The sequence below is a fragment of the Clinocottus analis genome, unplaced genomic scaffold, assembly GCF_023055335.1.
Source record: "Clinocottus analis isolate CAN_PGR_092001 unplaced genomic scaffold, fCliAna1.0.p SCAF_5, whole genome shotgun sequence".
Taxonomy (NCBI): Eukaryota; Metazoa; Chordata; class Actinopteri; order Perciformes; family Cottidae; genus Clinocottus; species Clinocottus analis.
Window position 1 is genome coordinate 9,760,240 of NW_027176207.1, and position 23,412 is coordinate 9,783,651.

The 23,412-nt window shown below is 41.3% G+C and overlaps 1 protein-coding gene across 1 annotated transcript in view; it reads left to right on the forward strand.

Annotated features, from left to right (window-relative positions):
- LOC137802581 (transcription factor COE1-like) overlaps positions 1-23,412 on the forward strand; it is a 78,331-nt gene that overhangs the window by 49,646 nt on the left and 5,273 nt on the right. The window contains exons 7-14 of the mRNA XM_068600553.1: positions 4,210-4,291; positions 5,291-5,432; positions 6,702-6,835; positions 8,159-8,285; positions 13,578-13,666; positions 21,260-21,325; positions 21,577-21,739; positions 22,336-22,518. Of these exons, the coding sequence (XP_068456654.1) occupies positions 4,210-4,291; positions 5,291-5,432; positions 6,702-6,835; positions 8,159-8,285; positions 13,578-13,666; positions 21,260-21,325; positions 21,577-21,739; positions 22,336-22,518 (986 nt within the window). The remainder of the gene's footprint in view (positions 1-4,209; positions 4,292-5,290; positions 5,433-6,701; positions 6,836-8,158; positions 8,286-13,577; positions 13,667-21,259; positions 21,326-21,576; positions 21,740-22,335; positions 22,519-23,412) is intronic.

Sequence of the window (23,412 nt, forward strand, 5' to 3'; positions counted from 1 at the left end):
TCCTGTATTATGTGCAAAAAGAATATAATGAGAGCCTATTCGGCCAGGGTAACTGCAAATAATGGTTTTTTTTCTAAGTCATTATCACTACGTTTCCCTAACCTTAACAAAAGTATTTTTAATTTCATAATGTCCCATAACTACAACCTTTCCCGAAACATAACCAAAAATCTGCTTATATTTATATCGCAAGTCACCATGTGACCTGTCGAGCATGGGGTGCCTGGTGATTAACGCCAGCCAGTTTGTACACTGTCATGATCTAATAAAGGCGAAATGACGAGAATAGCAATCTAGAGTTTAAAAATAATTTACTTTAGTCTTCCTTCTGTCTTCCTACATTGTTTCTTTCATCTTCATTTTTTAACCTCAACTTAGCACCGTTCTTACACTTCCCTGTCCCGATAGTGTGTGTGTGTGTGTGTGTGTGTGTGTGTGTGTGTGTGTGTGTTTGAGTGAGAAAGAGAGAGAGAGAGCGCTTCTCTTTGTGTGTCGGGTCAGCTCTTTGAGTGTGGTACTCACAGTGTAGCAAAGGTCAACAGCGCTGTTATCACTCGAACATGATCGGGCCTCGGAGAGAGAGGGAGTGAGATAGAGGAGAGAGGGGGAGAGTGCTCCCCTCCCCCATAGTCATTCAGACTCTTATAATTGCCCGGTTTAATTGGAGGCCTCTTAACGACCAGTGACTGGACCAGCCAATCAATTCACACAAGGTGTGTGTGTGTGCGTGTGCCTGAGTGTGTGTAGCTGCGGGGCCTTTTTGTAGCAGAGTTGATTAGGCCAGATGGGGTCAAGTAAAGGGGGAAGAGGAACGTACACATACTGCATTAAAATGTAAAATATGTTCTGCTGGCAATCAATGAGAGAATACGCTCTCACAGGAAATGGACGGACAGAGTCAAGCGTTAGATGGTGAAATGAAAAATAACGAGCGATATCATCAGATCACCAGGCAGATTAGCCAATGACAGTAATTAGTCGGTGTGTGAATACGCTGAGAGGGGAGGATTGATATTGTTAAATTGATGGGTCGGATGAGATTGTGGGCAGGATTTAGGTGATGTTTCAAGACGTTTTTCTCAGTGGTGCAGCATTAGAGACTAGATCCTTTCCTTTTGACCTTTGCAGGGACAGGGTTGCAGTGACCACAGAGCAGAGGCTGTAAAGAAGTACTTATACTCATGGCACTGCACATAAAGGAGCAGTAGTAACATCGTTGTTTGAGCCAAAACCAGTGTTCTCTCGATTCCCAATTTTAAATCTGTATACCACACTGGTTGGAACATAGTTTAACCATTTCAGGTAAAGTGAGGCCAGGAGTCACTAGTCCACCATGACCCAAGAGCCACTGGATTTTTTAATGACATTGACAATGCAACTGTAAATGAATGTAGACTGGTCATGTCATTGCTATGTCATTGCCAGATATGATGAGATCAGATCTGTATAACTGTGTGTCCATTTAGTGCTTCATAATTCTATTTCAACACATTTTAAAAGAAAATATAATTTCATTTACTGTAAGTTTTATTTATTACACCACCTGAATCAGCTAAAACAATAAAAGACTAAATGCCCTATTTTAGATGAAATACTTTGATATTTGTGCTTTAGTATTTTTTTCTTTTTTGATTTTTTTTTTGCAGCATTTCTAAAAGATCTTAACACTTTTTCCACCACAGTGTTAGTCTTTTCGTACTTTAGGAAGATGAGCAGAGGCGTGTGTGCGCCTCCCAACCACCTCCTTTATACAGAAATGTACAGCGGAGGGTCAGCTGAGGTGCTTGTGTTAACGCTATGCTAGTGTTTTGAGAAGGACTAGACAGTGGGAGGTCAGTTGGGGTCACAGTGGCTGTCCTACACTGTGATAGGCTGTCACCCAGGGGTGAGGGGGTCAAGATAATTAGGCATGCAGAATCCCAGCGCCGGTGTTCTAACGAAGCCTGAGCTCGTTAACGCAGAGTTTTACACTCAGACCTGCCACTGGGCTGTGCTGCACCGTCACACACGCACATACACTCACATGTGGAGTACATGTTTGCAGTCACACACACACACACACACACACACACACACACACACACAAGCGTACACCTCTGCTTCATTCTGAACGTCCGGTACAAAGGCTGTCATCTCTTGAACAGTAGAGCAGCCACGAGGGAATGGTGGTGATACAGACTGGTGAAAAAGTATGAAAAGTAGTTTAACTGTTCAAATAAATACAGGCAGTGAACACAATGTGATGAAACTACTATACCAGACTAGCATTGTGTCTAACTTACTAATATTCATTTTTTGTTGCGACAGAAAGATGCAGATTTTTCCTTTGCAAGTGACTCTTTATCCATGCGGTGCCTCTGGTGCTGTGGTTTATACCAGGCGGCAAACTTCGGTTCTGAAAATTGAACCCAATGTGGAAGTGCTATAAACTTGCATTCTTTCTAAAAGGATCATCATGGGGCGACTTCTCTGGCTTCAAAGAGAAGTCCAAATGTATAGAAGTCTATGAGAAAATCAGTAAACATGTATGTATATATGATTATGGTCTCAATCACTAGGTCCAAAGCTTCTTATACAGCATTAAGTAAATATAATGATCCTGTTTAGAGTAAAATAGACAAACAAGTGGGGTATGTTTTAGGGCATGGCCTTGTGATTGACAGGTACTTGGCCCCGCCTGAAGTCACTTCTGCTTCTGAAAAACAAGATGGGCACAGAGAAAGGCTAAACATTATTTTGTCAGGAAACCAATGGGTGACGTCACAACTTGTTTATACACAGAGTGCAATGGTGAAGAAACACTGCCCTGTGTGTGAAGTTGTGTCACTCGTCGAGTTGTTACACACAGACAGATGTAACAAACACAAACGTACATGCAAGCGTGTGTGTCTGTGTTTTCGTGCGAGTGTGCCTTGTTGCTTCTGCCAGGCTGGCCAGCTGGCTCGCACCAAAACACAACCTGCATGTGTTTGTTAGCTGTTGATGGCCATCTGTGTGTTTGATTTATTCTGTAATATAGATTCATGACATATGGTCCGGTTCCAAACACCCAATGTCAACATGGTTCCCCCTTTCTTAATGGTCCGCATGCATGCAAACTTTCACCTTTTGGAAAATTGTCTGTTTTGAATCCAAATCAGATTGAGATGTAGTAAAGGTCGTCAGTGTGCAGTCGGCATGAGAGACAGTCACACAGGTTATTATCAAAGTGGCAAGATTTGTTTTAGGTTAATGTGTTGATGTAGATTCTGGTCATCAGCTTTCGGGTTGCCAAAACTGAACATATGGTTGCCATTTTCAGTGACCTTATTTTTTTGGAGTAATTAATACCATACAGTTAAACGTCAGCTCAATAATGAACATATGACATGTGTACATGACTTCTTGTTTTTAGTTCAGGTTCATCTGGTTCTTTGTTGTTTCAACTGCATATTTGTTTGCGATGTTGACGGTTGACTCAAACGTTTTTAACCACAGTCAAACAGCTACATTTGGGTCCCCATTGCCTTTAAAACAGATGCACCAATAAACGCACCAACACATGTGCAGCGCTGTCTGGTTACACTTCTGACTGAAACAGCAATATTTAAATATAACAAATGCAACAAATATTTAAAATGTATGTATTTGTTGTAATTACATTTTTGCTGTTGGCTGCCTTTTTTACATCCAAAGACCAAGAAGTCGCTGCCAATTTCTCTCTTACTGTCGAGTCCTGAAAAAATATATAATCTATCTTTTAACATGTTGTTTTCAAAATGTTTATGATTCTTAATAAGCAAGTTTTAAAGCCATACTCCAAATATAGTTAAATTAGGCCTTCACATGTTCACATGAGAAAAGACAAAGGCTGGACAGTCTTTGGAAGTCCAGTATGTTGAAGTTTGGATTTACAAAACTGAACAAACTTCAAATTTAAGAAGAACTTTTTATTCCTGGAGTGTTCTGCTTTATTTGTCTTGTTGATCCAACACCTTCATGTGGCATTTCAAAGCAGTCACAGTGGGTGTGGATTTAACTCCAAAAAACATGCTCCAAACATCCACAAGAAAATTCATTTTGACTTTCCACCAGTATGAAATATTAATTTCTATATGTGGGTTCTGTCTGTACTGGATGTTGAAAACTGACTTTGAATTCTTATATCCTGAAGCAAAGCAGTGGTTTAGTGTTAACCTCAAATATTGCCTGTCCTCTCTTTCTGTACAGATTCTTCCTCAAGTTTTTCCTCAAGTGCAACCAGAACTGTCTAAAAAATGCAGGAAACCCACGAGACATGAGGAGGTTCCAGGTAGAACAACTTATGTACTCCCATCATTTATTCTACCTTTTTATGTGTGCATTCCTCTGCCTCTGTCTCTCACTCTACTTTCTCGGTTTTCCCTGAACTTAACACATAATAACTCACATAATGTTATGGTTATTGCAACACAGGAACGTGTGTGTGTGTGTTTCTGTGTAAGTAAATAAGCTATCAACGCCTTTACAGGAAACATGAGAGCCTGGTCATGACGAGTCAGAACATAAATATACACACAATGCAGAGAGAGTGAAAGACATATAGAAAGAAAGAAAGGAAAAAATAAAGACAGGATGTTGGTGGGTTGTGAATGAGATTCAAGGCTTTGTGGTCTTTATTATTTCCTTATCTTCACGGCCAACACGCAATCAGGAAGACATCACTTGAGACTGAGTGGCGATACTGGACGCCTAAAAGATACCGATAGATTTATTACTGTGTGTGTGTGTGTGTGTGTGCGTGTGTGTGTGTGTGTGTGTGTGTGTGTGTGTGTGTGAGAGAGTGTGTGTGTGTGAGAGAGAGAAACAGCACAGAGAGAGTTGTTCGGTAGCGAGTGTGTGACAGTATCTATGCCTCTAATTGTGCTGCTCTATTGTAGTGGAACCAGAGAAGACAGCTCTGTTTCCCTGGGAGATAATTAAGGGCTGGACCCATCAGGAACTATTGAACAGAAGAGGATAGACACCACACACATACACACACACAGACTTACTTAGTGTGTGTTGAATGTGATGGTAATAGCAGTGATAACGGGCTACATTTAGGGAGCTTTTCCCAGTTTCACGCTTTTAACTCCTGCTTGCAATGATCTCTTGACCCCACACTTTGTAATTCCTCATTCTTTCTGTTCTTCTTTCTCTTTGCCCTCTCTTCGCTGTCCACTCTCTCCCTTTTTCCTCCCCTTCTTCCTCCTGCCTCACCCAACCCTCTTCACTTTTATCCCACCGTTCCTGTCTCCCCAATCCTGTCCCATCTCTTGCTTCTCTCCAGGTGGTGGTATCGACTACGGTGAGTGTGGAGGGACATGTCCTGTCGGTCTCCGACAACATGTTTGTCCACAACAACTCCAAACATGGCCGACGGGCCCGCAGACTCGACCCCGTGGAAGGAACACAGTCTTACCTAGAACACGGTAACATGAGTGTGTATGTCTGTCTGTGTCTGTGCATGAATGTGTGTGAGTGTAAGCAGCATGGCCACCAGATGGTTGATGGTTTAATCCTATCAGGTGATTCCTGCCCCTCCATCTGGCTAATCCAACCCACTACACACAAACACACACACAAACACACACACGCACAATATCATTATGATTCTTTTTCATAAACAAACCCAGAGTAAAGGACATTGTTGTAATTCAGATGAATGCTGATAATCTCACACACACACGCACACACTTTGAGAGGTTTTTTTTGACAAGGTTTTATGTTTGCGATATGGGATTGGATATTAGCTTACACACACTTGCACAATACCGAAGTGACATGAAGCTGACTGTATCCATTCACTTTGAGGCATTATGATGCATACTGAGCCTTCTGTGTGTGTTTTTATCCATGTCATATCATTAGTTTCAAAAATGACTTACCATAATCTCATGCCAGTCGGGCTTTTGTATATAAATGTAGTAATTTTAAAAAAAAGTAGTTAAATAGCACAGGTCCCCTTTAAAAGATGGATGAGGATCACACTGCATTTAAAGTAATTAAATGTATCAGGAAACATTCATGCTTTTTCCACAAAAAAAGAAGTAACTTTTAACTGCATTAAGTTACGTAACTCTTAGATTTTTAGCGGCACATCTACGCCTCATAAAGCCTGCAGGAGACATGTGTTTTTTGTTCTTGACATTTGGCAACAGTGTATGCCTCTGCATAACTAAACAATGGTTCACATACAAGCTTTTAATTATATCTCATGGTCCATAGACTTGTTTTTATTTTCATGAAAGTTAAAGCTAAATTCAGTTGTGTTTAAAAAGTCTTAAAACAAAGAAAAGAAGCATAAAACCCAATCTAAAATTGCAGCACTTATTTACTTATTATATTCTCTCATTCTACTCGGTACACACATTTACAAGGACAAACCTCACTACTGAAGAACCCAATGAGAAGACTGTGTTCAGAGAGTAAGTCTGGTGTGGTGATCTGGACCACAGCCAAGAGCCAAGGGTGTAGCATGGAGAAATATGAGGTGCAGATGCAAAAGGGAGGAAATAGGCTTTAAGCCAGATTTTAGAGACCGATTTGTCTTTAAATGAAACCAATGCTTTCTGTACGGCTATGGCTTGTTGATGTCTGGAGTGGATGTTGATTTCCAATTTTAACAATCTTTTAATATTTGTTTCCCACTTTTTTTCGTCTCTGTCCTGGCTACTCTAATTCTCCTCTCATCCCACCAGGAGCAGCTCCTTGCATTAAAGCCATCAGTCCCAGTGAGGGGTGGACTACGGGGGGCGCTACAGTCATCATCATAGGGGACAACTTCTTCGATGGTCTGCAAGTCATCTTCGGGACCATGCTGGTTTGGAGCGAGGTCAGTTTGCCAGCAATCATCATCCCGTCTCCATGTTGTTTCAACCCCTCGACTGTGTGCTTTTGCCCTCGGACGTTGGAAGTAATTCAATATGAAAACATACTTTCCCTCATGGTCGGGCTCTTAACTGTGTGTGATCTTGTGAATGTTTGTGTGTGAATGTTTGTCTAAATGAGGTTTTCCTCGCTAATGAGTCCCCACCAACAAGCAACCGCCGCCCATCTCTACCTTCCACCACTCCCTCGCTCCCTTTCTCTGTGGAATACTGATCAAATCAGCACATTTTGATAGCCATTGGCTAAATGCTCACAAAAACACACACACACTCACGTACACTCACACATACAGAGCTCACTGTCGTACTTTTTGCCAGCACAACTCCTCTACAGAATGTTTATTTGTCTTCTGACTCCACTCACCGTGAGCGGCGAGCAGCCATGGCTTCCTTCCAACAACAACACCCAGTGTGTGTGCTCACATGCTGGCATGGATGTGTGTGTGTGTGTGTGTGTGTGTGTGTGTGTGTGTGTGTGTGTGTGTGTGTGTGTGTGTGTGTTAAGAGCTGTGGGGTTTGTTTACAGTGTTGAGAGCCACACTTACACACACTAACATGTGTACAGAGTCTCAGTTCAGTTCAAACTGAGTTGGCTCTCCTGGCGTTCCTCAGACTGGCTTCTAATGGATTTTGGCCAACGAATGTTTAATTTTTACTCAACCTGATTATTGATTCCAAAAAAAAATGTTTGAAAAACTTATCGTTAAGCGATTGCATATTTGCCAAGTTCTGTTAGTCTGCAGCTCCTCCTCTTTCCTGCAGGTTTTTCAAACCTGGGCCAAATAATAAAACCTTTTTTTTGAAAAGGGGTCTAATAAGATGTGATCCTACCAAGTTAGTGTTTGACACATACAGTTCAATACAATGTTCTATAATCACCTGTTGTCAACATAGTAAATCAGATAATGTCTGAAGTTGCTTGTTGAATTGTTTGTGGCATGCCCAACATTGTTACAATACACATGAGATTAAAAGTCCAGAAACACATTCAAATCCAGAACGTATCATAAAGCATAACATTATATGTCAATTAATTCATATCTATATATAACATTTTAATTGATGTCTCATTCTCCTCCCCTTAAATGAAAACAATAAATTCCAGCAACACCAAATCCAGATGTCTGTTTGCAAAGAAACTCCAAAAGTTATGTCTGTGACAGTCGTGATTTTGTAACAACTCTCCAGACGCAGAGAGCTGCATTACTTTGTCCTGGTCAGGTGATGTGTTTTTGTGTACTCACTCTGCCCTTTCCTTCCTTCTCTAGTTGATTACGCCACACGCCATCCGGGTGCAGACGCCACCCAGACACATCCCTGGGGTCGTTGAGGTCACTCTGTCTTACAAGTCTAAACAGTTCTGCAAAGGCACACCAGGAAGGTTCATATACACAGGTAGGTCCACCTCACACACACACACACATGCTCTTGATTTAAGTATTTTATTAAAAAAAATCTAGAGAGGTACATTTTTTAATTCAAATTGTGTGTCTGGATATAAGAATTTTGGCCAATGTGAGTTTGTGTCTGCATGTGTGAATAGCGTCTATGAGTTGCAGTTCACTCTCCGGCCAGACAGTGTTGAACTAATGACTGCAGATTAGTCAACATTAACGACCCACACTCGTTAGAATGCTGCCATAATCAGAGCCTCGTTAAAACCAGCTACAATTAAACAGTCTGCTCTTTATAGCTCTCATACTGAAACTATTAGTGAAATCATCCAGAACACCCAGTTTACTAACACACACACACACACACATACACAGACAGACACATGCACACACACAGACAAACACACGCGCACACAATCTTGGAAAAAGAGTGTGTAATTTCTGACCGGATTGTTAACCGTGAATGACCGTTTTCCTGCTAAACTCAGTTGAGGAAGAAAAGAAGAGAGAAATGCATTAGAAAGCGTGTGTGAATGTGTGTGTTGCATGTGTGTGAGTGTTTGCTCAGTTGGAACATGCATGTGGCAATGGATGGAGGTGATGTGATGTCTGGTATTGATCCGCTCAACATGGCTCCATCACATCGTAATAATGACGTCATTCCCAGAGAGAAAAGACAGAAAAGAAAAACAGCTGCTGTATAAATTCTTTAGTGACATTTAATGACCAAACGATAAAGATGAGGATTTAAACCTGATCAATAGAGATGAAAAAACTCACCATGAATAAATTGTAACTTTTTATGTTGTCGTCAAGTCATTGATGCTTTAATATCTCCTGGAAAAAGCTAAAGAAAGAGACGAGTTTTGTGTTTCAAGCTTTAAAATTCAGTCAATGCGCTTCAAGTAGCATGGAAAGAATGATATTCAAAAATGCATTAAGATGCAACAACAAAAAAAGAAAAGGGAAAGCAAGGAGCCATTTGGCTGATTAGATAAAGAAAATAGCTCCAACTAAAGGAACTCCTTCAATAATGTAAAATGTGAGAAAATGGACTGAGAGGAACAAGTGAAATCAAACAGACGCAGAATATAGTTTTTGTTTTAAATGTCTTCATGAAGTTCGAAAGACTGAAAAAACTGAATTTTCTTTAATGGGCAGGGAGAGTTGTGTGTCGCTAAGCTGTGACTGGTCTGGAGTTTCTTTTTGTACTCTGCCCGTGTGCCTCCTTCAATGGTCTTTAGTCAAAACATCTTTGGTCTGACCCTGAGGCTAGCCGGCTGGTAATTGGTCCGTCTGGTGTCTAACTGCGTCCCCTATTGGGCGGAGATGACCCCCCCCTTGACCTCCCCATTGGCTGATCGCTTCAACATGTGACCCAGGAAACGCGATCCGTTACTGCGGTTATCTGACCCCGCCTCAAGGTCGACTTCTTTCTGGAAGTCGCTTGTGAAAGGTCACGGCGGTGGAAGCTGATTGGCTGTTGAGGTTTTGCAGAGCTTCTTAGCTGTGGTACCCTCTGGGTGTAAGGGCCGAGCAATTAAACACACTCACGAGCAACAAAGCACAACTTAAACACACACACACACACACACACACACACAAAGCCACCCCTGCATAGGGTCGTGTCTTACCACACACACTTTCAAACAGGGGAAGAAGTTGAAAGTAATTGTAAATCAAAGAGATATGAGCGAAAGATGGTGAGTAGTCTGGTAAACAGATGGTCTACTACATACACACCCACACAACCACACGTATACACATAGTGCCGTATGGCTGCTTCATCGGCCTGGTGGGAAAAATTAGCATTCTCAACATCACACACTCCTATAAAAACACAATGGTACAAAGTGACAATCAATAAAAGCTCTTACACACACAGACGTTCCACATGCACACACTAGCATATGTAAAGCTGATTTATTGTGTTGTATGAAACTGCATGAGAAAATTAATATACCGTCAGTAAAGAAGAAACTTTTATGAAAGCTAAAAAGGCGTCACCATTTTAGACTTTTCTCTCTTTTACGAACAATTTAAAGTTCATTCTGCAGACACAGAAAGAGGAAATAAAAGAGATTGAAAAATGGAGGAAAGCAAGATAGTAAAAAAAAAGAGAGACATAAAAAAAGAGCGATGGAAAGGTGGACTTTAAAACCAGATTGTAAATTATTGATCTGGTCATAAGTGGATCACACATGTACTGATACACACATGCAGATACACACATGTACATACACACATGTACATACACACAAGAAAGTCACTGAGAGAAGTGGAGCCAGAGAGAAAGAGATCTCATCTCATAAGGGGAAGAATGAAGCAATAATTCAGTGGTATTGAACTGCTGGCTGGCCAGAGAATCGATCTCAACACACCTCCTCTCCTCCACCTCTTCTTCTCCTTTTACATCAGCGCTCTCTGTCCTTTCATCTCCTCAGCTTCGCCCTTGTTTTTTCTCCCTTGCCCATATTTGCGCTCTTTTTTTTAATAAACACTACCAAAAGAGAACTAGAAAAATGTCACTGTTGTATAGTTTATTAAAAGCACATACAAAATTGCATGCGGCATGCTTTTTCTCTTTTCTCTTCGGCACTTCCCCCTCTACTTTTCTTCCGTCTGCCTCCTTCTGTCCACATTTTATTGTGAAACAGGAGTGGGGGGTCTGTCCTCATGAAACTTCTATGAGTATTGATCTGTGGGCAGCTCTGGACTCTGGGAGGAAGAGCCCGGCTGGAGGGAGAGTGATGGAGGACTGGATGGATGAATGAATGGATGGATGAAAGTGGCAGAAGGTGTAGTTAAGAAAGAGGGGGAGGAGACGGAGCAAAAGAGAGGGAGGATGGGGAGGTGGAGGAGAACAGAAGGGATTAGTGCAGAGATGCTTTCCTGGGCAGCATGGTGGCCGTATGAGTCCAGATAAAAACAGGTTCAAGCCTCAGTGTCTCCAAATCATCTGCTGAAGTGTCTTTGTTCAAGGTTCAGGATGTTGTGACAACATGGACATTTTAAGATTTTAGCGAAAGATGAAATGTGTATGTGTATACTGTTTTTAGACAGACTTTTAAGTATGCAATCGCTCTTAAGAACATGCATCGATATGCTAGAAAACACTCCAAGCTAAGATTGATCGTTGTGTTGTATTGTTTTGCCGTTGAGGTTGGATGTTGGTGCAGTTGAAATCTTCTTTGGGAGTTTCTTAACTGGAGTCGCACATGTCAAACAGCATATATTGCTCTATTAATAAAGAGTCGGTTGGGGAAACTTTAGGTTTAAGGCATCGAAACTGCTCTTGGTCATCCTGTTGTGTACATTGTGTGTGTGTGTGTGTGTGTGTGTGTGTGTGTGTGTGTGTGTGTGTGTGTGTGTGTGTTGTATGAGAGTTGGCATTGGTTGAATGTCTCCAGAGATTAACAGAGCGCGTGGATCTGACACTGGCAGTTATATCTGACAGTTGATATCCCACCGACTGTTAGGCATCTGTTTTTGTAGTTTTGTTTTTCTCAACTGAGTTTAGCTTTCTTTTTCTTTTTAGGATGAAAAATGTTCTCTTCTCCTCTCCTTTATCCCCTCACCTCTTCTCTCAGCTGAATTGTATTTTTAGTCTATTTTTCTTCTCCATTTAGCCCTTACTTCTATTTCTCCTCTGTTCTCCTCGACCTAACTCCTCCAGACCAATCATGTTGATGTAATTATCATATTTGAATCCACTTTTTTTTTCCCTGAGTGGAGGAGGTATTGTTGATATCGCTGAAACATCTGGGCTTTTTTATAGCTTGAAGTTATGTTGCTAACAAATTGAACTTGGGTGTGATGTGATATTAAAACAGACATACATATAAACACACATGCTAAAATAAACTAGAAAACAACACATAATACATCCAGCTGCAAGTAATTTATCAGTGTTGTATGTGGAAAGTACCAAATATCACTGCAGCAGCACACTTGGACATCACACACACTCACACAAGCACGCACACACACGCACACACACACACACACACACGCACACAGTACACATCCATTGACGTTACCATCGGCGGTTCAGTAATAGGATGAAGACACATGTTCAGTACAGAGAAAGAAACACAAAGTACTATAACCATCACTCTGTCTGACAGACCTTTCAGAGCCCGACTTGATTGACGTACTGATCGGATAAAGACTCAGAAAGAACATAATTGCCACATTAAAGCAAACACTAAGCATTCTTTAAGACCCTTTAAATTGTAACTGCAGTGTTATTATCATACAGATGCTTTTGACACCATTACTTATTCCACAAGGTCTACCCGTCTCTGAACATTTGCATGTTGTTGGGCCGCTACTTTTGATCTATCAAATCTCATTGACTGTAACAAATTTCTATTTCCCAGATGATCTTGCGCTGCATTTTACAATATATGACACCATTGATATGGAGTTGGAAATCAGCAAGGTTTCTTTAATCATGACAGAGATTAAGAGTGCAAAACAAAACAGAGGTTTTATGAAATGGCAGTTCAATCAGAAGAGACAAGTTAGATGAAGAAAATATATGTGTTTATTATGAACAGATAATATGTGATGATAAAGTCTTTGGAGCTTAGACTCTTCAGGGAGATCTGTAACTGATCGGCCAGCAGCAAGAAAAATCCCCCGTGGAGTCCAGATGCTGGTGGTGATGGCTGATGAGGTTGATAGAATGATGGATCTGCAAGGATTTGGTGGAGGTAGAGGGGTCTTAACAGCAACATGAACGTTTTGAAGATAGAGAGACACTCATATGTAAAAGAGACGGCAGCGAGATGACGGGCTAACGATGTAATTGTGTCGTTGTGCTATTGGATAGAGGAGACCAGCTGATCTAAACAGCTGATACCAGGATTGACGGCCCAGAGCAATGACATTATGAGTGAGCATGAGTGAGAAATCAATGATGGTCTAAGGCAAGCAAGAGTGCATTTACACTCAAGCTTCATGTGGTGGAAATAGAGAAAGAAGTTGTAGAGACCAAACCGGAGTTTAAAAGGGAGTGAGTATTGGACTAAAATAATCCCAATGTTGCTTTGTAGCTGCAAGATAGGCAACTATTTTCTATCAAGTTTGCCATAAGAACATACAGGGTGATGATACTCACTCAAAACTCACTGTTGTGTTTACAGCTCGGTTCCGCTGCACTGTTCTCCAGACCGTTTACGGAAGTTGAGATCTTTATGCAACGTCTGTGTAATCTGCCGCATGCAGCTGGAGGAATTGACCATAAAACCATGTTTTAACGCTTTCTGTTTCTCTTTGTCTTCTGCAGCATTGAATGAGCCAACCATTGACTACGGTTTCCAGAGGCTTCAGAAGGTAATCCCTCGACATCCTGGGGACCCCGAGAGGCTGCCAAAGGTACAGAAAAACAAAGTCCATTCACCTTCAGCGCGTTTGTCTGATGCCTCAACTGGACAACGCTCGTAGAATGAACTAAGCTCCATCTCTTCCTTAAGGGCGCTTCAAAAACACCGACAGTGTAACTCGTACAGAGATCAAACCAGCAACTTCTCAGTTGACACCGAGTTGCTCTGCTATCAAAGACGAAGCACACAGAGATGCACACGCATTAATTCAAAACACTAAGAACAAGAAAATGTGTGTTTATGTTTGATTTGTTTGTTTTGTGTGTTATTTTTATATTTCTAAGCAGAATATCTTTTCAAATCTCTTGTGGGTTGTGTTGTTACCTCTTCATGAACTCTCTGTGTGTGTGAGCTGCTTGAACCCGTTTACAGGATCCGTTTGAATCTGCTCCAGATCAGAGAGTCATAACTGATTATTTGTTTATCAGCTGGAGATCAAGCAGAGTGTTCAAAAGATCAGCAGATGTAAACAATTAGCACCAAACAATGAGCGCGGCTTTGATACCAAACCCCGTCATCAGGATCTGTACATGCAGGGTGACTTTTCAAAGTGCGAGCATGTGTGCGTATGTGTGTGCGTGCGTCTGTGCGCGCGCGCGTGCGTGTGCATACTGAGCTTCAACTTACCTATGTGGGTGGGCAGGGTCATGACCTTTTACACAGCTGCTCTTGATTGGCTCCCTGTCCCCTCTGGAACTGGTCCAGGACTGGCTGTCTGTGCTGTGACATCATTAAAGAGTGGGCGCTGGTCATGATGTGATGCTGTGGCTATGATGCGACGTCATTGCCGCCGTGCCCACACCCTGGCTCCCGCTCATGTGTGAGCAATGAAATGTGAACCATCGCTGTGTGAAACAGGATGATTAGAATGATAGCAACATTTAATTTGAGTTGCTACAGTAAGTTGAGCAACGGTACAGCCTGTTGTTGCACAAGCTTTGGTTATTTGATGCATGAGGCTTTGTATGCCTGTTATGTGTTTTCTATTGCTCATGTCATGGTTTTTACAATGGGTTTCTGGTAAGGTTATGAGTTGGGCTTTTTTTTTTATTGAATTGAGTAAGTTTTAATTTGGGATGGAACTGGAAACCAGCAATCTGATCTGCCAACTCTGGCTCAAGATTACAATTTACACAGAGTGACTGTTGTCTTTTCTGATACTCTGACTGCTTATGTCATGATACAGAGTTCTTGTTGAATGGCATCAGACTGGTTGAAAATGTGATGTTTAAACTTAAACATAAATTGTGCAAAAGGCTGTATGAGTCAGGGAGGAAGTCAACCCATCAGAGAAAATGGAGCTCCTAAAAGCTTTTACTTATGGTCAGGCCTGTTATATTTAGAGCGACTAACTGTGCTGCAGAAAAATCTATTTAGAAAATGATGTTAGCAGCAAGTGTGTGATACCATAAGTGATGTTAGTTCCACCTTCGAGTAAAATCTGAGTCAGAGCAGCAGAAGGATTGACTCACTTTTTCATGCATAACACACTCTATAGTAAGATTTACAGAGCGTGACACACCTTGTTAACACAAAATGTATGATGCGTCCCTCTTTAGGTTTCCTCTGAAAGGTAGAGGGGATCTAAAGCTTTACCTCCTCCACACTAGTGTTGTTGGATTTATTTATACAATGGATCATTTGAAGCAATCCAATTGGTCAGACCTGCATTTTGTTCATTCAGTTCCCAAGAAGCATGCTGGGAGTTTAGAAAAAGAAGTGGTTGCTAGTTGGCTATTTTTCTTGGTTGTTGTTATTATTATGATTACAGATACAGGATAGGACTGATAGTACAATAATTACAATACAATAATTAAGCCAAAATACCAGTGATTTTAACAGTTAACCTTTACTGTATAACATTGTATTATTGGCAAAACATAATGTGTTTTATCTGAGCTTAAGCCAACATATTTTCTTTTGTTGTTGTGCTTGTCAGAAGAAATAAAACAAATTAGCATATAACTTCCACTAAATGGGTCCATAAATATCATAAGAACCAAACATGTGGAACACTTCTGACCCAGTTCACCATTAAGCACTTTAACATTTCTAGACCTTTTTGTATTTTTCTTATTCCCATGGAGAACCGCTCAAGCTTATTATAAGCAATATGATGTACCACAAGATATTTCCATGAAAGATTCTAATGGGAACTAACCTGACCCGCCAGATGGTTTGTTACACAGAACCACCTGTGAAGCCGTCATTGGAAAGTGTTTGGCAAAGGGAAGACACTTTCAAAAAGATTGTGGCATGTGATTGCGTGAACCGTCTGTCAATCAAACTCTTCGAAGAGAAGAGAAGAGGGAAACATCTTGTCCATGGAGAAAAGCCTTCAGATATGTTCTTTGCTCTTTTTTCAAAGAATAAATGATCTTGTGATATAAGTGACACTACTGCAGAAGCCCCCGTTGTTGTTGAGAGCGAACATTCGCCGCTCTGTGTTGTCTCACACACACTTAAGCCACGCTGATTGGTCCGTGCTTTGTTTTACCGGTGACAAATTAATTAGTTGAAGCCTGACAAGATAAAGGTCAAATTAGAACCAGCAAACTGCTGGAATGGCGACCAGAGTAGCTGGATCACCGCCAAACGTGGAGTTACTCCCAGAGCTTTTCCATCACGACGAGAGAGAGAGGGGGGGAGAGGGAGAGGGAGAGAGAGACAGAGAGAGAGAGACAGAGAGAGAGGGAGAGGGAGAGACAGAGAGAGACAGAGAGAGACAGAGAGAGACAGAGAGAGAGAGAGACAGAGAGAGCTCTGTGTGTGTGTGTATGTGTGTGTGTGTGTGTGTGTGTGTGTGTGTGTGTGTGTGTGTGTGTGTGTGTGTGTGTGTGTGTGTGTGTGTGTGTGTGTGTGTGTGTGTGTGTGTTTGTGAGTGATTTAATATCCCAAGTGTTTTCGTTGGCACCACACACAAACATGCCTGCTTGTTGCGAGTATCGATCAGCCCTTCTATTGAAGTTATAGCAGTTTGTTACGGGCACTATGACGATGCAGGCAGGGAGACAGACAGACAGACAGACAGACAGACAGGCGGGCGGGCGGGCAGACAGACAGACAGGCGGGCAGGCGGGCAGACAGGCAGCAGACAGACAGACAGACAGACAGACAGACAGGCAGACAGGCAGCAGACAGACAGGCAGACAGGCAGACAGACAGACAGACAGGCAGACAGACAGACAGGCAGCAGACAGGCAGACAGGCAGACAGACAGACAGACAGACAGGCAGGCAGACAGACAGACAGACAGACAGGCAGACAGGCAGCAGACAGACAGACAGACGGGGTAGTGGAGTGTATGAGAGGATTACCAGTGGACAGACGATTCTATAATTGTTCAGTGAACATTGAGGGGATTTTTGCCTGTCCCACGCACACTGGTGTTCAGCTGCCAGTTTGTGTCACCTTGATTTCATCAGCATCCAGCAAATGTGCACATACACTTACTGTATACAGTAATACACATAGAGGCATAGCACTTTGATTTCATTGTCCTGTTTAAAACACTTTGAAGTTACATTCTGAACAATCTGGGACTTTTGTGTTGGAAAATCAGGGACTTTCCAGCTGTTTTATGCCCATATTACACACTCCCAGACCAAACAAACTCAAAATGTTAAAAATGCACAAACAAATCAATCACTACTCTAGCCTTATTATAACATTTCATTGTAGCAAAAAAGGTTTATTTCTCAAACCTAATAAATGAAAGAGGATGTTTTTGCACTCTTGCAAAAAGGGTTTACCTGCACCCTGAACCAAGATTGTCAGTATGCTTTTGTGTGATTCCATCTACTTGTTTTTATATGTGTTTTTAATTTGTTTAAAAAAAAAAACCTGAGTGGAAACAACGGGGCAAAAAGAGAAATATCGGAAAATAAAACATCCGTCTCGTTTATCAATAAAAACTAAATGTGACACTGGAAAACTTGGTTGGTCGTCTTTAGCATACAGTAGGTCATCTCATTGCCCATTCTTGGCTTCGATTGGCGTTTCCTAACATTTACATAAAGCATAGTGGATGGAAACGTGCATTCATTTGCATTTTATGGTCAAAACATTTGTTATATTTGAATGGAAACTTGACTTGTGATATCTAAAAAAAGATAAGCACAATGGTAAATCCCTCTATTTGTGCAGATTTGGAATATAAAATGTTATTATTTAGCAGAATAACATTATGGAATAATAGAGGAACTCCTTACTGACAACATGCAGAATCTCGGTACTGTGAGGAATTGTTGTGTGCAGAAATGTGCAGACCTTTCCCAGTGAACAGTTTGAACGGTTAACCAGTGTGAGTCACCCACGTTCAACTGGTGATTTCCTTTGGTGACTCATTCAACTCATTTGGATGAGGTCATACATCATACTGAGGTCATGACATCAGGATCGCCAAAATGAGTAATTCTGGCGATGCAGTCAGGAAACCTGGAATCTCTCTCTCCATCGCTCTTGCTCGAGTGCTCATATAAATATATATACACACGCGCATACATATACACACATACATATATGTGTTGATGTTCACCAGTGAGAATTGAAATCTGAAACCACACATTTATTTTTTCATCATATTAGCAGAATGTGTGTGTGTGTGTGTGTGTGTGTGTGTGTGTGTGTGTGTGTGTGTGTGTGTGTGTGTGTGTGTGTGTGTGTGTGTGTGTGTGTGTGTGTGTGTGTGTGTGTGTGTGTGTGTGTGTGAGAGAGAGATAGTCCCCCACATCTGAGCCCACATGTGCAGTATGACATCATCTCTGTGCGAGGTGTGACCCTGCGTGTACGGCATCCCTAATGGGACATTAGAAGCGGATCAAGCGACTAATGTACCAGCATTAGGGAGGAATAAGTCATGTGTGTGTCACGTCACACACACACACACACACACACACACCTAAGTCTAGGTGTGTGTGTGTGCGTGTGTGTGTGATGTATGGTTATCACATTAGAGCTGGTCATAACTCAGACAGTAAAAGCACTGAGACACCTTCAGTTATGCTTTCTCTCTGCCATCAAATCTGCATTTTATTTCACTCATCCTTTGTTTCTCTGACTGTCATTATCTGTCTGCATATTTACTTGACACTGACAATAATACATTATACTAAACAAGACTTTATGATGATTTAAATAAACTCAAAGGCTTGTGTCCTGACAATTATTGTACAAAGACTGACAAGACACAACAATGATGGGTGCATGTCAGCCGCGTAGTCCATTTATATTTGACAGACAAAGACAATGAAGGGCGATGACATGAATCAAGGAAAATTATTTTCTTGTAAAGCTTCAAAATCAGACTTTAATCCCGAAATTACAGAAATCACAGAAAAATGCAGCAATCTTTGACTGAAAAAAACCACACGGTTCACGGTTGGTTCCTGTCACTGTTGTCATAATTCATCATTACATAAACCCAGGAAGCAGTAAATGGACAGAGACATGAAGGAGAGGGCCAATCCAACACAACCCAGTGAAAGCACTGATTTGGGAGTTTGCACATCGTGACATCTATTTCGGTCAAAATTGGATTGAATGTGTGCTCTCACTGACTGAGCGACCTTCATTCACTAGTCAAGACCATGATGCGCTCGGGAAAAAAAAGTAGGTGGACCTTATATTAAGATTATCTGGTCTAACTACTATTTCCAGGGTCAAGAATTAAGTTTAGACGTCAAGATTACACACTGTATAAATGTTGTTTAAGCACTTTATTTCAATGTTTGTCGGGACCTATAGATATTCAAATGAAGTCTTTAACATGCTGTTGAAACATTTACTATCATAAGTACCTGATGTTTAAAACACTTGGTTTTAACTGAGGCACATATTCACATTGAAATCATCACATCCAGAAGAGAAAAACAAACATGTTTGCGGTATAATGGCTCTAACGCAGCTCAACTGTTTGAATTGATACCCGAAAGGTGTACTTACTCCCCAATTTCATTTTTAAAAGTTCAGGCCCTCGGGATGCCAAAACCAGATTATTTTAGACTTTTCTATCTGTTTTGAAACACAAATGATGATCAACAACAACACTTTAATCATGCATATCAACACAATGCAGCTGGAAGCACTATTCGTTCATTGAGTGGGAGGTAATCCGACGAACAATGCTTTCTTATTTACAGACGCAACCTGGGAGAGATTAATTAGGCGATGCGAGTAGCTTTGTTTCTAAATATGAAAAGGCGTGAACAGGCAAAGAATTTAAAGTGAATCGATCGCAGCAGTCAGAGGCTTTGAGTGATTTAGAAGCAGAGGCCTGCAGACCTGATAATGATGATGTTACCACAGGATCATCTTTCCTTCCCGTTTATCAGCTACTGCCTTACTGGAACCGCTCGCACATTCAGGATCATGTTTCTGTGTGTGTGTGTGTGTGTGTGTGTGTGTGTGCGTGTGTGTGTGTGTGTGTGTGTGTAGTAATGAGAGGTTAAGAGAAACCCCGCCTGGCCATAATAATGTGTAAAAGATTGAATTTAGCACCATGGAGAGGCACACTAAAACTGCTGACTGGTTTTGTGACCTCTCATATCCTCACACACACACACACACACACACACACACAACACTGATGGAGAGGCAATATGTTCCACCAGGCACAAACTCAAAAGAGCACACGTGCAGCCAACCGGGTGTGTGTGTGTGTCTGTGTGTGTCTGTGTGCGTCTGTGTGATTGTGTCACACAGTGTAGGTTAATACTGTGAAGAACAGAGTAATTTTCTCTCTCGCCAGTCGGCCTCACGCCGGTGAAACGACAACACATTAACTGTTAAACAAGACACCTTAGACCCCGGGGTGGGAGTCGAGAGACTGAGAGGGCGGGCGGTTGAGAAGCAGAGGAGAAACTGAAAAAGAGAGAATTGTAGAGGGTTTGGTGGGTGGGGAAAATAGGATAGCAATTCCCAATGTGGATGCAACGTGGGATGAAGAGAACTGTGGAGAAAAGGTGAAAATGGACTGGGAACGCAGAAGAGGAAGATGATTGAAACAAGAGATTAAAATGTGAAGTAACACTTTGAGAACTTCTTGTTGCAAAGTAGTTTACCTTCGCTGGAGAATATTTCAAGATTGAACTAAAAATCAATGGGAGTTTATTTGCCATCACTCCTGAACTGCTCACATTGGATCATTGTGGTCTGGTATGCACAGCAGAAGAGCCTACAGAGCACTTTAGATCTACTTCAGAGTATATTTGATATGCCTGTCACTTTAACATGTCATTTAGACACAGAAAAAAGACACAGGAAAGCCCGAGACCTGACAGCAGAGACTCATGCCTTTAAAATGAGTGAGGAGCAATTTGTTCATCATGAATAGATGGTGAAATAGATGGTGGGTGAGGGTTTGTTGGGAAAGGAAGAAGGGGGAAAGATTGCACGTGTTTTATTTATAACTTTTACGTGTGACTATATGTCTGATTTTGCATTTGTTTTTAACATATTCAAAATCACGTTGATGTGACTTCCTGGTGAATTTCTTTTAGATGTTTTCCCATAAAGGCTTCATTAAACACATTATCTGCATACAAACTGATGCAAGTTCTCTTCTCTTTCACTCTTTTTCTCACAGGAGGTTATTTTAAAGAGAGCAGCCGACTTGGTCGAAGCCCTTTATGGCTTGCCACATAATAACCAGGTAAGGATCACACACGCGTGCAAACATAATAATGCATTTATTTTTCTAGTGCGTTTTCAAGTACTCAAAGTCACTTTACACAACAGTTAAACTATCCTAAAAGATAAACAAATAGAATAAAACAAATACAAATAAATAAAAGCAGTAGGAGAGCACACAGTCATAAACATCCATAAGGAAGGCAAAAAAGTTGATGATTATTTTAGTTGTTCTGTGGTAATCATTCTTTTGTGCCTGTTCACTTCCTGTAGGAGATTATTTTGAAACGCGCGGCGGACATCGCAGAAGCTCTTTACAGCGTTCCTCGAGGACACACCCAGCTCTCAGGCTCCACCCACAGCGGCATGATGGGGGTCAACTCCTTCACTGGGCAGCTGTCCGTCAACGTCTCCGAATCCCCACAGGCCAATCAGGGTAAGGCTTTATAAGTGTTAATCATAATATTTAAGGTTCATTGTAATAGCAATGAGTTTATCAAATACACGTCATCACTTCTGACCCAGAAACACAGAATACCCTTATTTTATCTTTGAACATGTATTAATATAGATGTGTTGTTGTGTTGTCAGAAAAACAGATTTGTCCCCTTTTGATGAATGAGACATGTTGTGAAAGTTTAAATATCCAAAAGAGGCATTATCTAATTCAATTGTTTTAGAAAGCTAAAGATTGCAGGAAAAGAAACATCTGAACATGTACTTCGGATATTTTCTTTCCACTAGTGTGAAAGAAGACAAAATAGAAGCAAAATAGCCCAAACTCTTAAAATTGACCATTTCATGAAACTATCTTTTTTCCAGTGGTGTCTCCTTAACAGGTTACGTAATAATTTATTGACCACCATATGTCCTTCCACTGCTCCTCAATCTTTTTTAATCTGAAAAAAATGTTAACCTCAGTTCACTTATTTTTTATATTACTGTATATCATGTACCATCTGTGTTCACATCACTTTGACCGACAGTCCAATCAGCACATGCTCCTCTTCCTCTCCTCCTCTCTTCCTGCAGGTTTCGTGCGCAGCAGCAGTAGTGTGTCTCCTCACGGTTACGTGCCCAGCTCCACGCCGCAGCAGACCGGTTACACTTCGGTCACCAGCACCATGAACGGCTACGCTAACAACGCCGGCATGACCAACCTGGGAGGCTCGCCTACTTTCCTCAACGGCTCTGCAGCCAACTCGCCTTATGCTAGTGAGTGTGCATGTGTGCCTTCACTCACCTGCTACGCATTAGAGGAATGCATGTTTTACAAGCTATTAGCTACTTCATTTCTGTAGTGAAGGAACGTATTATACAGTCCTTTTAGCTGCCAAGCCACTTCCAAATGCAGTTACATAGCGATCAGTTTAATAACAGGTGCTAATAATTGCAGACACTCAGAGAAATCGTTCATGCTGTACCTACATGCGGCTGTGCCGAATGAAGATTTCCCCATGGGGCTTTCAGTCTCTGTATTTAAAAACAATCACCAACTCCATTGTGTCCTACCATCTCCTACCTCTTTTCCTTGCTTCCTTTCATCTGACAGCCACACCTCTTTTCTCTCGGTTAGTTAATTGCATCCCTTTTCCATTTAGGAGAAAGAGTGGGAGGGGAGGATGAGGGATTGAGATGGATCGGAGATGTTGTTTGTTTGCTGGTATTTTTCTCATTGGTGATGAAGACGAGAAATCAAGATCTGACTTTGGAAGACGTAAACCTTCTGAATATTTTGCAACTTGTCTGCGGGGTTTTCTTCACTTCAGAGCTTCAGTGAGGTCAAGCACTGGCCGGGTTCACCATTCTGTTGTCTGAATTTATCCTAAAGATGTTTGATGTTCTTTCACACCAAACAATTTCTTCAGGAACCTGACTTTGTTTATAGTGGTGTTGTCACGTTAAAACATAAAAGGGCCTTTCCCATACGGTTTACTATCATCAAAACTAAAGAGTCTAAAGCATCAAAACAGCTCAAGTCTAAAAAACACACAGAATGTGGACAAGGTCTTCTGGACATGTAGTATATTCTCAAAAGGTCAATTTCTCAGACACTTGTTTTAACAAATTGTCAAATTTCTTTGACATGACAGCTTAAAAACATGTTAT